This window comes from Pezoporus occidentalis, unplaced genomic scaffold (assembly GCF_034315485.1).
Source record: "Pezoporus occidentalis ecotype Australia unplaced genomic scaffold, CSIRO_AGI_Poc_V1 ctg175, whole genome shotgun sequence".
Lineage (NCBI taxonomy): Eukaryota > Metazoa > Chordata > Aves > Psittaciformes > Psittacidae > Pezoporus > Pezoporus occidentalis.
Window position 1 is genome coordinate 483,243 of NW_026913586.1, and position 18,946 is coordinate 502,188.

General features: G+C 49.7%; 1 protein-coding gene across 2 annotated transcripts; it reads right to left on the bottom strand.

Moving 5' to 3' along the window:
* Positions 1-4,815: 4,815 nt before the first annotated feature.
* On the bottom strand, positions 4,816-17,752 carry LOC134161465 (uncharacterized). 2 transcript variants are annotated; one of them, XM_062614303.1, is made up of 10 exons: positions 17,110-17,752; positions 16,680-16,719; positions 13,081-15,435; positions 11,780-12,415; positions 10,359-10,424; positions 9,274-9,374; positions 8,632-8,696; positions 7,897-8,048; positions 7,665-7,817; positions 4,816-5,493 (listed from the first exon to the last, which is right to left on the bottom strand). In XM_062614303.1, exons 1-10 carry the CDS (start codon positions 17,239-17,241, stop codon positions 5,174-5,176), a joined length of 4,020 nt encoding a protein of 1,339 aa, XP_062470287.1. In that variant the 5' UTR covers positions 17,242-17,752; the 3' UTR covers positions 4,816-5,173. The 2 variants fall into 2 exon arrangements, with proteins under 2 accessions (XP_062470287.1, XP_062470286.1); XM_062614302.1 differs by having other exon boundaries at positions 11,342-12,415; positions 17,110-17,746.
* Positions 17,753-18,946: the final 1,194 nt, after the last annotated feature.

Sequence of the window (18,946 nt, forward strand, 5' to 3'; positions counted from 1 at the left end):
TGTTTTATTGTCTGTTAATTCATTCCACCACAGATGAGAGTGAAGGGCAGGTGCCAATGCCCTGGCTTGCAGCAGAGGGAGGGAAGAAATTCAGCCCCTCTTGATTTGACTTGGGAGAGCAGGAAAGGAGGGACGGACTGTTCCTAAAGCCAGCTGGTGTTCATGAGGCAAAGCAGGGCTCCTTCAGCCATAGTGGAGAATAAAAAGCAACATCATTTGGGACTGAAACAGCAGACATTTGTAATAGGGAAACTGTAACACATATTGCTTATGATGGGCTTGACATCCGGATCTAAGTCCTGCTGTGTTTCACCAAGGGTCACGTGCACCTTAGATGCTTCCAATAAAAGCCTGACATTACTCCAAACACAGCCATGAGGGGCAGGTGCTGTCACTTCACACCTGATAAAAAGAGAGGCAGCATGCCACCTCCACCTCCCGCTTTCACACCAAGCACAGATGGACCTGCTGCTGTAGCGGGTTTGGTTGCAGCAAGCCCTGCCTGGGCACATTGCTGCACTGGGCTTTTCTCTCTCCCCCTGGGCCAGTGCATGAGCATCATAAAGGTATTTTGTCTGGATGAAGGGCTGCAGGAATAGATGGTCCAATGCAAGCAATAGAAATAACATGCTGAAACCAGCTCCACGCAGCCGGGTCCTTCCACAGCAGTTGGCTGTGCTGCAGTGGTAGTTGCAGTGATTTACAGTGGGAATTTAAGTAATAAAGTCATAGAATGGTTTGGGTTGGAAGGAACCTTAAAGCTGATCCAGTTCCAGCTCCCTGCCATGGGCAGGGACACCTTCCACTAGATGAGGTTGCTCCAAGCCCCATCCAACCTGGCCTTGAACACTAGCAGGGATGGGGCAGCCACAGCTTCTCTGGGCAAACTTAGTGCATGGGAATAGGCTGGAGTAAGTAGGTTAAATGCTGGGGACTCTCCCCACAGCATTAGTTATTCCCTGCTCCCAGGTTTAAGAGCAAACATGCTGGGCAAAGGCAGGCAGAGCTTTGCCCATTGTCCTCACTGCCTGAGAAACAACAGCCTCAGAGCCTGAAGGCTGCTTGCTCAGGGCAATCTCTCACTGGGAGTCCAGCCCAAGCCTGGCTGAGCAAGAATTTCCAAGACACCTGCTTCAGGAGCTGGACACAACATCACTCAGGTGCCCTTTTCTGGCTCTGCCAGCCCCAGAAACAACCGCAAACACCCAAAATCTCAGAGGAACCCTCTCACATCTCTCAGAGAGTGAGCTGTAAAAGAAACCACTTGTATTACATCAGGAAAGGTGGTGTCTGACTTTTTTCTCACATAGGAGGGGATAAATGGTTTGCAGTTCTGCAGCCCCTTGCACATAAGCAGACTCAGAGCAGAGCATCCCTTTGCATGAGGCAAGGATTACATCACATTTCTACAAACGGGAAAGCCAGCGAAGATACAGGTAGCTGGAGCCCTACCCGGGAACAGAAACCCTTCCAGTCTGCTCCCTCTGCTGCCCGTGCCACACATATCCTGCCTGACATCCATCCTCAACAAATGGCAGCTCAGCTGATGGTCTTTTTCAGGAATGACATCATCTCTTTCCCTCTCACAGCACGCAGACCAAGCAAGCCAATTCCATCCTTGCATCTCCTTCTTTTCTTGCCAGGTGCTCATGGGTTGCACTAACCACGCACTGGTCGGGTGCAGACAGTGCATGCTCCAGGGGGGAAGCACTGGCTCCCTCCTCGGGTGTATTATCTGTGGTACATTGGAACATCACTGAGGATATACCTCCTAGCCATAACGTTGGAGCAGGGATGAGCCATTAAAGGGAGAGAATTCCACATCACTGCCAGACATCCCAGCAGCGCTTTGCAGTAGCATAACATCGTGTGTGGAAGGTGGTTAATGATACAGCTACAACAGGCAGGGCTGGGAGTCGTCACAGCACAGATCAGATTTCTTAAACCACTTCATGTCTGCAATATCGTAGGTATTTGTGACAAACAAACAAACAAGGGGAGGGTCTTTCATTCAATCCCTTCTCTGACACTATCAGTGAAAAGTAGAATCACTCCATGAAGAGGAAGCTGCCTCCAGCCCATCACCTACTTGTGTATGTGCATGTAAAGACAACATATATCTGTATCTCAGTGTTTTGATGCCTTGACTGAAAGCTGCCAAGCAGTCATCCCACCCCCCCTTGCACAGCAGAGGATGCTGCAGGATGTCTCCATGCTTTGTAGCTGGAGCACACTCCCAGATGTGGGTCTTCATCCACCCTCTTAGGGCACCCCTGCTTTGGGGAACACAGGGACTGCTCATCTCTGAGTGCTTATGGTTCTGGGGAGAAGACCCCTTGCCTCAGCAGGGTGCACAGGTCAGGACAGTCCATGCTCCCCGGGGCCAAACACAACGCTCATCATTAAGTGTGCATTTCCTCCCAAAGCCTGTCGCTGACCCCCAGGTTGTCTTATTCAAACTCACAGAGGAAATCACAGTGCAAACTAGAACTGGAAACCCTGAGGTCCTGGGGCTTGCAGCAGCTCCTCTCTGCCATAGATCACCTCACTGCCTCCTTCCAGAGCAGCACACTCAAAAAGAGAAAGGAAAATGCCTAAAGACAGCAAAACATCACCTTTTGCAGGCTTGAAGACTGGCACCTCTCCCAGGCCACCATTTGATGTGGACAAGCATGCACTGCATGTGCTTGTGGTACAGTTGGGCAATTTTTAATATAGAAATATGTTTGGTTTTTTAATATAGAAGCAGGGCTTTGAGCGTGAAGCTCTATGATGTATAGAAGCAGCAATGCTGCATAGCTGCCATGAGCTCTTGAAAGCACCAGCTGCATTTCCAATGTGTGTCACCTCTTTCTTCAGCAAATTGTGAAAGGGAATAGCTAAACACCAGCTTCTGCTGCTTTCAAGCAACCACACAATGGAGAAAAGCAATTTTGAGGAACCCCCTTAAAACGGGATGAAATACACTGTGGCCATAGAAAGGAGTGGGATGCACTGGTTTCATAGCAGGCCAGGGGATGGTGATACAGAAGGTTTGTGGAAGGTAAATTGTTTTCTTTAACTCATTCCTGCATGGCACTGCAGGCTTGGGGAGATAACACAGCTTTTGCTAACCTGAAGAGCATTCCAGGAGCCAGCTTCCCATGCAGGAGAACCATCTAGAGCTCACCTTGCTTCTGGAAAAGCTGGAAAGTCAGGAGAAGCCTCAATCTGCCTGTTACTTGCTTAGCTTTGGGATCCAAACCTTACTGGGAGAGAGTGGAGTTTTCAACCGAAAGAGCTCCCAGGACCCCTTTATGGAGCCAAGGAGGAAAAAGAGGATGTGGTGCCCAGCCAAAACCAAGGTCAAGACAAGGACAGTATTATTGTAGCCCCTGCTGCTTTTCTTTGACCTCGAAGGGGAAACAAGCCCAGTCTTTCTCTTTCAGAGAGAGCTTTCCTTCTCTTCACAATGAAAATTTGCACACATTTAGCTGCCTCCTAGGGAGCTGTTTGTATTTTAATGCTTTGCTATTTGCAATAATTTGAAAACAGCAAGAGCCGATTGCTCCATGTATGTCACAGGAAGCAGCAACCAAGATGTCTTGGGGAGACCTATTTTTGTCTAAACCTTGTCGGTACCCAAACCTGGATGGCACTAAACAGCACCGAAGTGCTGCTGTTGAGTAAGTGTGTGCAGGGAGTATTCATTCTACTTTGCATATCTCTGCAGGCAGGAGGACCCCATCAGCATCAACTGCTTTGGATGAGCCTGTTACTGGAGAGCCACACAGTCCCTCACCCAAGGGGCACCACAGCAGCCAGCCAAGCACCAGGGATACTCTGTTTGTTATCATCTCAGTGCAAGCAGCACGTTCTCACCTGTTTTTTTTCCTCTCACCTGCACACACTGGCATTTATAGTGCCCTGATTTATACTGCAGACCCTGCCCTTTTCATATCCACCTCTATGCTGTACGTGTTGCTCCTCCCATGATTCAACAGACGAGATATAGGTATTGCTTTTTAGGGGGAAAGGATGGAAAATAGTTACTCTAAGGAAATCCCTGGGGTCCCTTTCTCCTCCTTCACCAGCATCCTCACCCCTTCCCTGCAGAGAAACACAGCAGGGCCCTTTCCAGCCGCTTTAAAGCTCACTGAGCCGGGCACACTGATGGTGATGCAAGCTGCTTTGGTCAGCCCGCGCTTCCTTAGCGCATCTTGGCCAAACCTGCTTAACAAGTGCAAAGAGACTATCCACGAGCTGCACTAACTAGTCCTGTTTTCACTGGGGACCACCAGCTCCAGCTGTGCCTCACATCTGGCAGCCGCTGTCCAGGCCAGCGTGCAGGGGTATAGCCCTGCAGCAGCAGCCCTTGTTGGGTTTTGGTGGCAGACAGTGCCCTCCAGTGGGACATTTGCCACCACACCATCCACACATCTTCACATAGGGGAGAAAAATGAACAAAAGTCGTTCCAATTTTAAAAGCCCTAAACTGAGCAAATAGAGAAGTTACAGCCTTCAGCTGCAGGACAAGCTGGGGACACAACTGTGCTTTACTGCCAGAGGAGGATTTACTTGGCAGTGGTGCTTTGCGCAGCTAGCAGCAACCAGCATCCATGCAAGAACCAAGAATGCTATCCCCATCATTCAGTGACAGGGGATCCATGTGCCATAATCTGGTCAGGAGTCTCCCCAGAACACTAAGTGAAGCTCTGGGGGTGCTCCTCACGCAGGCTAGAAGCCCCCCAACCCCAGCCCCAGATCCTTAGGTCACGCCAGGGCTTCCCGTAGAGTTCTGCCTCAGGGGCAGGGGAAAGCAGGCAGCATTGAGTGCAGATGCAAAATAACTTTTAATCTCTTAAACTAAACACGAAAATATCTCATTTGCCTTTTTTTTTCCTTAAAAAAGTGTTTAATTTCCGTGTGCTGACAGCTCTGCACCGCTCTCATACAGGCTAAGTCAGGAGAAGATGCACAGCAGTGTGGAACACGCACTTTGTTCTCCAAGCTAGGTGAGTATTAAAAATTAAACCACAAGACAAGGAAGACTGTGATGGGACATTTATGGTCCATAAAACACACCAGAAGGGCTCATTCACACAGCCAGTGGCTTGTGTCAGCTGGGGAAGGCAGGAGTGACAGCACAGGTCACCAGGGCCATAAGGGGGTTTGAGGGAGCCCCGGGACCCCCTCAGAGCTGGGGGGACTGCTCCAGGAACACCTGGTACTCCTGGGCAGGGTGGACCCGGGCAGCCCAGAGCCATTCAGGGGGCCTGGCCCGCAGCTTCAGCTGGAAGGGGTCAAGGCGCAGGCACTGCCCCAGATCATGCAGCTCCATCACCGGCTCCTCTGCAGCCCTCGCTGGGGGCTCCTCAGGGCTCAGGCTCCTCCTGGGGTGCCGGCCCCGCATGGCTGTCCTGCACAGGACACCTGCAGCCACCAGCATCGACAGGGCAGCCGTGATGGCTGCACCCACCAGGATGTCGCCATGGCGGAGGAAGAAACTGATCCCTGCAAGAGAAGGGCCATGGCCTCATCCTGCTTGCCCCAAGTGGTCTCTACTGTGCTCACAAAGTCCCCCACATCATGACCACAGTGCTCAAGTGCTGTGGATGCTCACCCAGCGGGGTCAACATCTCCCCTACTGCCCTGAATAAACCCTCATGACTGTCTCTGGGGCAGAGCATCTCTCCCAAACCTCCATCCCAAAGAAATATTTAGATCAACAGCCAGCCTGCAGGAGCAGCACAAAGCCATGGGCAAACCCATGTGCAGCTACATGCAAGCTAAAAGACCTGCTACCATTCCCATACAGATGTGAAGGGATCCTCTCTGTGACCAAAGGGATAAATATGTATTTATCATATTATTTCTATCTTAATAGAACAACATCCAGCTGACCTGGGTAGGCTTGGACTACATAACTGGTTAATGAATTTGGAGCTGGGAGAATTGAGGAGAAATGCAATTTGGCTGCAAAGTCACATTCAGGTTTAAGCCACTTCCAATGCTGCAGGGATGAGAAGTAGTTTTGGTAAAGTAGCAGCAGTGTTTTGAGTACATATTGCAGAATATTGCTGCTTTCAGTCTAGCAGGACATATTACTCTGCAAGACTGCATTAGCCAGCTCTGATTACAGGCAAGCACCACATACCATCTGCTTAGCCTTGTGTCAAATATGTCAGGGGAGAGCTGGGGTAAACGCAACATCAATGCCTTTCTCACCACAATCTACACAGTGTGCCAGGAGAGCACAGGGCACTCCGAGGAGCGACCAGGTTTGCTGGTCACATCAGCTACAGCAGAGGTAACTCATAAATCACCCTTGTCCACACTCTGCTTATAGCAGCAAGCTCTGAGCAATCAGGGCCAGAAGATGCAGGTCCTGGGGAATAGAGGCTCACATGTGCCAAGTTGTAACCCTGGTGCAGAGAAAGTAGCAGACTGGGGAAAGGGAGGCTATGGCTCATGGAGAGGCTATAATTGGAAGTGCCAACAAAGCCAGTGAACACAGTACAGCAGCAAACACCATGGGCTGTTACCAGTATTTAAACATCTGTTAAATACTCCAGGCTAAGCTCCAGGTTCAGGTGCTGGCTGTCACATCAACTCACTGCTCCCAGGGAGCATGAGCTGTACCAAGAGTTTCCATCCACAGCCTCCCTCGAGCGGGAGGAAGAATCACAGAAGGGCTGAGGTGGGACAGTTGTTTGGTATCTCCAAGGATGGAGACTCCAAAACCTCACCAGGCAACCTGTGTTAGTGCTCAGTCACCTTCACAGTAAAAATAACAGCAAGTGTTTCCTGATGCTCAGGAAGAGCATCCCATGTTTCACTTTGTTCCCACTGCCTCTGGTCCTGTCACTGGGCATCACCAAGAAAAGCCTGGCTCTGTCTTCTTTGCACCCTCCCTTGAGGTATCAACATACATCAGTAAGATCCTCCTGAGACTTCTCTTCTCCAAGCTAAACAGTCCCAGCTCTCTCTGCCTTTCCTCACAGGAGAGATGCTCTAGTCCCTCATCCTTGTGGACCTCCATTGTATTGAGGAACCCAAAAGTGACAGCACTCCCTTAAATGTCCAGGCACACTCAGGAGAGCTCTTGGGAGCACAGATCTCACACTGAATTACACCCAACAAGCAGCAAGACTTTAACCTGACACAGTTAAGTGATGCAGGTTGCTCCTTGGAGGCTTATCTCGGCTGACCTCTGAAAGCCAATGCCTTTGGAGCCTGGGAAAGGCCATTTCTCCTTTGAGTACAAGGCTCTCCTAACTTAGATACCTATGCTGCCTAAGCTTCACTTTTCCACCCTCCTCTTACTTTCTGAAAGGATCACATTTGCCTCCCAGTCTGCTCATATCTGAGCACAACTCCTAAAGAAGAGCTCCTGAAGCTGAAGGAGGAGGCATAAGGGGACCAACAGCTAGGAACTGCCTTGCAAGGATATCCTTCCCACACCAGGCATGGACATCTAAAGCCACCACTCCAGTAGCAGTGCCATTTTTAAGCATCACATGCAAAGCACATTAGCAGAGGCACAGTCACAGAGAGAGCCCCTTATCCTTAGGTGCTTGCTCCAGGCTGCATGTGGCAGGAATGATGCTGCAGAAGTTACACACACACACACAAGAAAAGCACCCAGCTGCAGGAGAAAGCAGAGCTGCTACTTTGTCCTCTACCTGATTGTGCAGCAGGGACGCAGAGGGTGCCAGACTTGGTGGGGGAATGATCTTCATAGTCCTTCTTGCAGCGGCAGAGGTACGTGCCCACACCATTGAAGCACTCTGCCTCCTCCCCGCAGAGTCCAACCCCAGCACTGCACTCATTCACATCTGTAACAGGGGAATAGGTGCTGTAAGTCGAGTCAGGCTTGGCATAAAAAGGTTTACCCCAGAGAAGTGAAACACCCACCTTCAACGAACAGTGAAACAAGGTGCAGATTCTCTGCTCCTGCTGAGGAGCCAAGTAGGTCCTCCAGCTGGGAGTGTAGGAGCAGAGACATGTTCCTGTCCTCTGGCTTCAGATGCAGCCAGAAGGTGAGCAGCAGGTTGGCATCGCTTGTCCTGCAGGCAGGAGGAAAACATCACCACCAGGCCCAGCTATGAAAGCCCATTTAGATCTTCTACCTACTTGTATTAGATCATGGTGCTGCAGGCTCTTGCAAAGATGATTTGTGACAAGAGGCAGCTTTGCACTTGGACCAAGGGATAAAGGAAAGCCTGGTAATGGTGCTCACTTGGAGCTAGGCTGAAGTGATTAGCTGTTTGCATAAAGCAATTTGCAATGGCAACCTGCAGCCCCAGGTCAGCCTCAACAAAGTGTGGAAGCTGACAGCTTCCAGCTTTTCTCCAGCAGACACCATGGCAGGTGTGAGGATCCTCATTTTCTCCAGAGTTTAAATCCCTCTTAAATGTATAAAGATACTAGCCAACACTAAACATTATTTTTCATCATCTCTCCTCTAGAAAATGATTTTTTTTTCCTACTTTCAGGAGAAGTTACAGCCCACAGGAGAGGAGCAAGCCTGGATCTCTGCAAGGGGAAGGAGAATCAGGAGCCAAGCCTAAGCAATACTACCTAAGCAATATTGCAGGTTATAGCAGTCAGCTTATAGCTGCCAAGCCAGCAGCAGAGCAGTAGCCCTACCTTTTGATTTCCTTTAGCTTTAGTTCATTGACTCTGTTGGCAGGAAGTTTCAGGTTCTCCTGGATCTGCAAAGGAACAGAGACCAGTGCCGATTTGATGTTTGATGGGCAGGAGAATGGCAGTAAATGGTTTTTCTCAGTCTACCCCCCTGCCTTGCTCTTCCCCTTCACAAGCCGTATGGGATGCATTAGATGTCCCATAGCGCACTGCTCTGAGCCTTTTCTCTAAGGAGAATACTAACTGTTCCCATCTGCTTAGCTTCAGCTCAACCTCCACAACACACAAGGTCATTTGGGAAAAAAGAAGGGCAATAGTAGTCCCAGGTAAGAGTTTGGCTGCTAACATATTTAGGCTTTGGCCTCAAGCTGCCCCATTATCAGAGGTGAGTTCCAGCCCTCCACTGGTTATAACCCTGTCTCTGCAGTGCTTCTCCACCACCTTGCAATGGCACAACGCTATGAAGGGGCTGCAACTAACACCAGCCGGGCAACCTGCCAGGGCATCAGCATTGGCCTCAGATGCTGGTTCATCACATGGCTTTGACAGAAAATCCCTGGAATAAAGGGCACAGCATGGTCTCTTCTAGTTGAAGATTTGGGATATCACATTTGTTTTTCTCTCCTTCCTCACACCCAGACTTACATAGCTCTTCATAGGTTCAAGAAGACCCTTTTGGAGCTCACTTCCACCATGAGGAATCCAGTCCTTGGGTTTGATTTCAATAGTTACTTCAAACAGCACATCTACCAGAAGACACAAGATCCTAGCATGTTTAAGTCTGTATAACACTAACAGGCTCCTTAAATGAGTTAGTCCTTTAAACAGACACAAGCAGAATAGCTCCACAAGGACGTGCTTGTGTAAGTCAGTGCCACGTGGGTATTGTCAGAGGCTGTGCTTCAGGTAGAACAAGTTGTTGAGTACTCGGTGAAAGGAAACCTTAGGTAATGCTCAGTGATGAATACTAGAACTGACCTTTAATTGAATACCAAGAAGTATTGAGAAAAGTTCAGAGCATTAATATATATCCAATCACATTCACATTTCTTCAGCCAGTATCTTTCTCAAAGGAATCACTGTAATTTCTGATAGAGTCTAAAATCCCATTTCTCACCTGTATCTGGGATCAGCTTAGATAAACTGCTGTGGTCTGACTGAATCCAGGCTGGCACGGATTTGCCAGGTCTGCTGTTTAAAGCCTATTTATTCAGCAATATTTCTCCTGTTCAATCCTCAGGCTCCTTCTGTATTGACTCCTTTTTGCAAGCTATTTCTGTGGCTTGCTCTGCCAAATAAGCCCAGTACTATGCTGCTCAGTTGCTAATGTTCCCATAAAGGGGGTTTGCTTCTCTCCCTGGCCTGAGGAGCAGAAAGAGCTGCAGGTTTCTGATCCAGGTAGTCATGAGACACCTATTGGAGTGTATTGGAGCAATTGAGGCTCATTCACCACAGAAAAACGTCCTTTAACCAGCCAATGAGCAAAGCTTGAACTCAAACAAGCCAACATTTATGCCAGGTTTAATATGTGAGCTGGGGTTTCTCCAGGGTACATTCAAGGTGGCCAAAGCACAACTGTGGGATTGCAGTGATATCTTAAAATCTTCAATGACTCAGAAACACCCTGCACTGGTTTCTAAACCTAAGGAGAGGTGACATCCATGCACCACACCAGTCAGCACTGAGCTTAGGGCAGGGTTTTAAGTCATGCATAACTCTGCATTGCTCACCTCCGGGATGGTGCTGGGATTGCAGTGCTGTGCTGTTCTCCAGAGATGCCAGGGCAGAAGCCAGATCTGTCAGAGCAAGGAAAAGAATCAGGCTGCTAACCTCAGTGTATTGGTAAGGGTGTGTGGGGGGGGAAGTACATAAGGTATGTATCACTTTGCAACAGGAGTGCCATGTGCCAGCTTCTCCCTGTATTCTTTCTGCTGAAATTAAACATCAAGCTCTAAATAACATATACTGTACAGTAGGAAGTGCTTTTTGGAAGATGTGATCCCAATAAACCTAACGTCTGTTCCTGGAGGTGAATGAAACGTTATCCCTGTGAAGCCACACCAAAGCTCCTACAACCAACAGAGCTGCCTTGGACACTGATGAAGCAAAGCAGCTTGTGTATTAGATGCCAGCAACTTCAAAAGAGCTAAATAAACTCTTCTCCACATCTACAAGAGCAGTTTGGAGGGGAGGAAAGACCAATTGAGAACCTATTGTACCTTCAGACAGAAATTAGTAGGTATGGGTGGCTAAATATTTCTGTGAAGAAGTCTACCATCAAACTTTCTTAGGAGACAAAAGCCTTCCCCCCCTCCACCCCCCAACTTCCAGAGCTCAAACTCATTTGTCATAGCTAGGACCACTGTGCCATAGGCTACAGCCATAGGAATCAATGTAAGCCAGAGCTGTTTAAAACCAAAATGAGCAGCCACAGTCTGCTTTGGTTATAAAGTCACAGCTGAGAGGCTGGCTCCTCAAAGCATTTGGGTTGGAAGCTAGCCTGTCTCTGTTAAGAGGAGCATCATCCCATAGATGCCCAAATTACAACAAATAGTCCTATGTCTTCTCTTTCTTGGATATAGAAGGAGTCAGTGATATCACGTGGACCAGCTGAAGGCAACAGCCATGTTATGAGAGCACTGCATCACTGGAGACAGATACTGCACAGTGTCAGGCGCCAGTTCAGCCACAAATAACCCAAAAAACACCTTACCAAAGAACTCTTCCGTGCTTTCTCCCAGAGACACCGTATCTCCAGCATTCACACCAGGAGAGGGGTAGAGAGGAGGTTTTGTACTTGTGTTTAGCAGTGGCTCTTCCAGCACTGGTGTCTGTGTGAGATGTGCAGCAGCAGCCACTCCATCTGACAGGCTGCTGCTGGCCTGATCCAGACTAGATGGTTTGGCAAGGAGACCTGCACTGCTGCTGGGCACCTCTGAGGAAGGGGCACCTGCTGTGGTGACTGGAGCAGACACCAACTCTACATCCCCCTTTGCAGCCTCCAAAGCAGATGGCTCAGCTTTACACCCAGCACCTTGCCCAGATGGAGCTTGCTCCACCAGCATGTCAGCTTCAGTTTCTCTGCCCACAGTGCCGCTATCCTCAAGGCTCCTTTGCAGCTTGGTTTCATCCCACAGCTGATCATACTCACTGAGGTTAGCACCATACTGAGCATCTTCCATAAGAACAGGAGAGTGTTGGGTCTCTCCATCTGTGCTCACAAGCTCAGGCTGGGTCCTGCCACCACCAGGTATAGCTGATGGGCTTGCAGAGGCTCTCAGCATGGGCAATCGACCTTTTGTCACTGCTGTCTTCCAGCCCTCTTTCTTAGAGGTCTCCTGGATGGGCTCTCTGGTAGCTATGGCATCATTTGACGAGCCCATGGTTTCAGAGTCTCTGAACACATAATACTGTCCTTTAAAAGATCTGTATTCATGCCTTGGGGAACCACTCCCTGACAGAAACAGCACATGGACTGCAGCAGCTTGCGTAGCAAAGATCAGGGTGCCTCGGCTTTGACAGGCATACACCACTTTGGTTTCCACACTCGATGAGATGCCCTGGAAGATGATCTTGTCATGGTTCTTGCCGCAGCCATCACTCCCATGGAACCCCTGGACATAGATGACAATGTGCTTCTGGGGGCCTGCCCAGATGGTCCAGTTACACCAGATGTTGGTTTTAATGTCAGAATGCAGCGGCAGGTAGAACATCCCAGACCTGTTCTGAAAGACAAGGTGGCAGCTCCTGATGGGGAAGTACTCCATTGTCCAGGGAGGTCCAAGCTCTGACACATGAAACAAAAGAGAAACATGGTCAGCAGCTACTGTGTGCACCAGGACACTGCTATCACACATACAGGGTGCTGCAAGTTAACACAGAAAAAGCCCCACTTCAGACCCTCTCTCAGTGCAAGATTTCTATAGTTGTAGCCCCTGGAGCCACATCTCAGCTCCACAATCAGAGCTGAACCTGGACCCCAGCTGCTCTGCAAGGGTCTGGCCCCTCACAGCCCATCCAGCCTCCAGCAGCTGGAATTATGTGGGTTTGCTTCCCACAGAGGTTTGGCCAAAAGACCACTTGCTGGAAATCTTCCTATATTGGGTTTCCATGGCAAGGAAGGAGTCAACATGTGATGAACTGACTGCAGCCCCCATTCCCTGTCCTGACGCTGGGGGAGGAATTTGGGAGTGAAGTTGAGGCTGGGAAGAAGGGAGTGGTGGGGGAAGAGGTTTAAAGATTTGGTTTTATTTCTTATTGCTCTGATTTGCATGGTAACAAATTAAACCAATATCCCCAAGTCTGTTCTGCCCATGACAGTGGGCAGACAGCAGGTAATGACTGCCAGGGAGGGACTGCAGGTGAAAGACACAGCCTCATCCTTGCCCCCACCAAGTTCTCCTGCCTTCTAAAGATGGCTTATGCCAAGATACAGAGTACTGTGAGACCTACCAGCATGTTTCTCTTGCTGTCCTCCTGGCATCTGACTGTTTCCAGATGCATCGGAGGGCTCCTGTGGCTTTTGGCCTCTTGACAGTGTCTCTCCCCTCGGGGCTACGGAAGGAGCAGGGTGTGCAGGAGTGGTGCTGGAGGAGGCATTTCTCCCCTCCTCTGCATGCCCTTGAGGAGCTTCTATGGTTTTCTGCATTTTAACTCCCCTGAGGATGGAGGCAGAAGCCAGTTTGTCATTACCAGCCATGCCCTGGCCCTGACAATGCACAGGCACCACGTTCTCTGATCTCCTTGCTTCCCAGGCAGCAGGTAGGGAAGCTGGTGCCACCCCATAGCCGCTGCTCGCATGGTCCTCAGGCTGAGGAAGCCCCACATCAGGCCTTGGGACAGTGATGGAGGCTGGGGAAGGACCCCTGTCCATCAAGGCCATAGAAGCTGAAGTTTCTGCTTGCTGGCCACCCGCCTCCCCCAGCACCAGCTTTGGCATTCCAGGGCTGAGGTGCCTGCTGGACTCGTCTGTGCCCAGTTCGGAGGCTACTGGTGGGTGGTGAGGTGGTGAAGGGGAGAGCATCTCCTGTTCTCCTGGGCTAGCCTGCGAGATGCCCACCCTTTGCCTGAGACTGACAGGGTCCGAATGCAAAGCAGTTGGTGGAGAGAAGAGCAGCTTGGACACAGGCTCTGGAGCAAAAGGAACTTCAGGAATTAAATCAGTAGAGCCAAAGTCTGCAAGGACTGGAGCTGTGCAGGAGAACACCAGCACAGGGGTTGCTTCTGTCCCTATGGTGGACATGGCTGTGGGAGAATGCTCCAGCCCCGTTGGCAAATGGGGTACAGCCAGCCCTGGCTGTGCAGCTCTGTCACTTTGGTGGTGGCAGCTTTGTACAGCAAAGGAGGACACATGAGCTTTCTCAGCAGCGGGACCAATGTGTGCTTGGGCATTTTGGAGGAGGCTCCCAGGGTCTGTAGGGGACGTCTTCAGGATGTGACTGCTCTGGCCATGCAGATGAGGATGCTCTTGCAGGATATCCCATGGTACTGTGGGGTGCAGTGCTGTTTCCTCCCTGACAATTGCCCTAAAACTTTCCAGGGGAGAAATATCCACATGTTTTGTATGTTGGAGGCCAGCTGTTCCTAGCACAGATTGGGTCATGGACAAGCCCCTTAAACTGCTTTGGCATCCTTGGCTTCTCTCAGGTAGCAGATGTGAGTGGTCCCTGTTCACCACTTCATATGGGCTACTCAGACTGGGCATCAGGCCCTTTGCAAGGCCATCAGCATCACTGCTCACAGCGCCATCAGTTGGGACACTCAACTGAGGATGGCTTTCAGCCTTCTCTAAGCTGACTGCACTGACCCGTCGGTACATGGTGGTATCTGTGCTATCTTTGCTTTCTCTTCTGCCAGGGGACAAAGACTGTGAGAGGGCAGCCAAGCCCGTACATGTTGGCTTAATAGTAAACTGTAGGTCTCCCACATCTTTTGGCCCCAGGGTAGGGTGCAGGGCAGACTGCCTGCTCTCCAGACCCACACCTGCTGGCTGCAGAAAAGGCTCCTTTACCTGCAAGGCACCAAGCAAAGTTGTTTCCAAAAGCATGCTTGAAGGCCTGTGGGTATAATCAAACCCCATGGTGATGTCCCCGCTCACAGAGAGACTCTGCCCCCAGGTATCCTGTGCTGCAGTGGGGACAATGCCCTCAGGTGTTCCTCTGCCTTGAGCTTCCTTGCAGCATCTCAGACTTCCCACAGCTGTAGCATCCAAAGTGATCCCTCTTCCGGGCATCAATTCACTGCTTAGCACGGTGGTCTTGACAAGGCTCATGGTGCTATGCGTGGTTCTAGAGCCCAGTGCATCCCTCAGGTTTTCAGGCAGGCCAGACTGAAAAACATTATCTTCCTTTGGAAGCTTTGGAGCAGGAGATTCAGAAATCACATCATCTTTAGAGGAGGATTCACCTTCCTGGTCTTGGAAGATGTAGTACTTCGCTTTAAATTGCACATCTCTGTGGTTTGGCAAGTGCCTCTTCAGCAGCACGACATGGACAGCCTGGGCAAAGGTGGCAAAAGCATGCGTCTCCTTTTTCCAGCAAGCATAAACCACGCCGTTTGCCACCAGTGAAGAAACGCCTTCAAATAGGATTTTGTCCTCATTTCTGTTGCAACTCTCCTCAGAGACAAAGCCCTGAATATAAATTATTATATGCTGTCTGGTGCCTGCCCAGATTGTCCAGTTGCACCAAAAGTTTATGGGGGAATCAGCATGGTACACTGGAGGAGAAAACTCCCCATACTTGCCCTTCAGGACGCTGTGGCAGCTCCTTATAGGCACATATGTCAATATCCAAGGAGACTCTGACCCTAGAAGACAAGAAGCAACAACCTCAAGTTTTCCTCCATCTCCACTTCCCGGAATCACTATTCCTTACTTCCACAAAGTATTTTCAAGGTCCCTTATCTCCCCATTTTGCTACCTCCTGCTTCCGTCTGGGAAGCATGGAAATGCATCAGCAGAACAACACACAAGAAATCCCATGTCAGGTCCTGGGGTCAAAGCAGGGAGGTCACCTGGGCATGCACCAACACATGAGCCTGGGGTGCACCTAAAACTGCCATCCTTTCCAGCCTGAGGGACTGTTTCCATCCATGCCTCCCAGCAACCTACCCCAAACCTCCTCCCCATCACTGCTTGCCCCACCTGTATCTACTGCTCCAGCATACTCAGAAGCTGGGGAAGCCCTGGCCACCACCACCTCTTGCCGCACAGAGAGCCAGGCTGTACCCCCACTGCTACCACCCCAGAGCAGGGCACACTCATCCTTTAAGTGTCCCCTGATGTGGCCATGCAGGAGCAGAGGTTCCAGCGCATCCATGCGGTTAGTACTGCTTGCAGGGAGGCAGGTTTCCATCTCCAGGGTCGGATTATTTAGGGATCAAAGCTAAAGGCTTAAGGAATTGCCACATCTGAATGAGTTACACAAGCAACGAGTGTGCTGTTACCTTTGGTTTTGGCACAGAGGCACTATTTGTTGTCTATACACTGCTGAGCTGTGTATAGAGCTCCCTAAGGAACTTTCAACCCCTTTGCTTAAAGGGTTCAGCCAAACAAGAGGCCCTCAGACCCCCAGCAGGATGAGCAACGTTAGCATCTCACTATTGCTAATTCAGCCCTCAAAGTGGGAAACACCTTCCCTCGGGCAGGAAGTGATACGGTATATTCCAAAACCACTATCTCAAAGCTAGAAGAGCCACGAGCCAGTGATAGGTTTACCCTACAGGAGCACAATTAAAGTTTGGGCTGAACTTTTACTCCTTGTTTTAATTGCTGCCTAACAGTGATTTACTGCTGCACATTGCTCCTGCCTCCAGGATCCTGCTCTGCAGTAGGGGTTTGGCAGCCACAAGATAGCAGCACATGTTATCTCCCACACTAACACTGATTTTTCCCTCCCCCAGCACTGGGTACCAACCACATCTCCTCCCTCTCCATTCCACCTCAGGGCCACGTTTTTGCTCCTGGTTTTCCACACCATGGCTTGAGGTACCCAGCAAGTTTTGGGGAGGATTTAGGCTTAGAAAAAAAGTTGGTCTGAGAATTATCTCACCTGGTTTAGCCTTCTGATATTCCCGGGGGGATCCACATACCTATAAAGAGAAGTCTTATAACAAACCTGAGTACCACTGCCCATGCTTGTAATGCTGCTCAGAGAGATCCCAACCTAAGCCCAATGTGAAGGGAGGACAAAATCCACCATGTCCTGGTAGCTTGGAGTTTTGCCTTTGGACCAAGCCCCTAGGCCACCCCACTTTTTCTATGTGATAATAAATATTCCCACCTCCAAAACCATTACCTGATTTATGCTATTAGACCACAACCAATACAAAACCACTCCCAAAACACAGCAAGCAAAGTCCAGCTGTGCTTTACTCCATAGGGGTCATAGAGAGGAGAGAAGAATTTGTAAGTAGTCAGGATGCCAAACCAAGGGGGGGATCTCCCTGCAGGGAACTGAGTCCCTGCTTCCCATCACTCACCCCTCGGACAGCACCAGCAGCATTACAGGGGGACCTCAGCATCGCCCCAGGAACCTGCCTGCCAGCAGCCAGCCCCCAGGCCCAAGGTACCAGGAGCAGGGCCAAAAGCATCAGGGAAGGTAAAGGCTTCATGGCAGAGGTTTATCAGAGACACAACATCAAAATGAGCCCAAATGATATAAAGAAAACCTCTCTCTCCCTAAAGTAACCCCCCAGGCAACATAAATGTGGGATCACCGACTTTCCCAGCCCCTCTCCAAAACACATCCCTGCAGCAAAAGAACCAGCCTGGGAGCCCACTCACTCATATACTGCCCTGCTACCCCTGTGATAGCAATTAGCTAATCAATGAAATGAGGCCAGCTTTCACTCATTAGGGACAGGACTGGTCTTTCAATTCACTGTCCAGTGTTCCTTTGCTGGGTGTTTTGGTGGGAAGGTGTTATCTATTTATAATGCACAACGCTATAAACTGAAGTTAAAGTGATGCCGATACCCTGACCTGACCCAGAAGCAGAGCCCAAGATGCTTGTTCTCTTAAGAAAAAAATGAAAGATTCAGTTACTGGAGGGAAAAAACCCAACCCCAATGTAAAAGTTAATGTCTTCATCAAAACATTTTAACCAGCTTCTGCTGAAGGCTGAGATTTCCCCTAAGGCTGCACCGTTCTGATGCAGGCCTGAGTGAAACAGGTGAAACTGCCCTGAAACACAAGCAGCTCCTCTCCTAGTCTATACTTAGTGAAGTGTGGAAAGCAAATAGCCCAGGTGATGAAGTATAAATTATTAGGTGCTTAAAATTCTTTCAGCTGTAATTGTCTAACTTGTCATTAGGGGCCACGCAGATAAGGCAATTAGGCAGGTTGACATGCGGCTTTGACAATATTCCTTTTAAAATGTCAATCACCATTTAGCAAAATAAAAACCAAAATCCTTCCTTTTCTTCTAAGTCATCATAGCTTGACAGGCTGATGGATGTTCTGGGACAAATACACCCATTTTTTTGTGGGTTGAAACAAGCAGCGTGTCAGATCATCCCCCCAGCCTGGAGTTTGCAGCAGTGTTGGTGCAAGCAACTGCATCCCAGCTCCCTGTTCTTAAGCTTTTCCACACATCCCATGTGTGGTGTCACTGGCCAAAAGACCAGTGAGAAGCTGTAATTCTTGCAGCAGCACAAACCTCCTTCCACGGCCAATTGTCCGTAACTACACATCCAAAGAGACTCCAAATCTTTCTCACTGTAAAACAGGCATGGACAGACCTGCAAACCCTGCTCCATGCTTACCATAGGTTCATAGAATCATTTAGGTTGTAAAAGACTGTTAAGATAGATAGAATCATAGATAGAATCATATCACCAAGTCTAACTGTTAACCTAACACTGGCAAGCCCACCACTAAACCATGTCACTAAGGGCTGCATCTCTACATCTCCAGGGATGGTGACTCAACCACTTCCCTGGGCAGCCTGTTTCAGTGCTAGACAACTCTCTTGGGGAAGAAAGTGTTCCTAATACCCAGTCTAAGCTTCCCTTAGCACAGCCTGAGGCTGTTTTCTCTCATTCCATTGCTTGTCACTTGGGAGAAGAGACCAACCCACACCTCGCTCCATTCTCGCTACAGCAGGATTGTCCTGTACATGCCATGTAATGGCACTCGAGGTGATCTGCTCCCTAACCTTCCCTGGCACTGAGGTGAGGCTGACAAACCTGTAGTTCCCCAGCTCCTCCTTGTGATAAGCATCCTGGATGCCCTGCTGTGAAGCAGGGAGATCCCTGAGGTATCATCCGGCTCACAAGGAGAACAGGAGCGTTTGCTTCATTTTAGCTTAGCAGATGG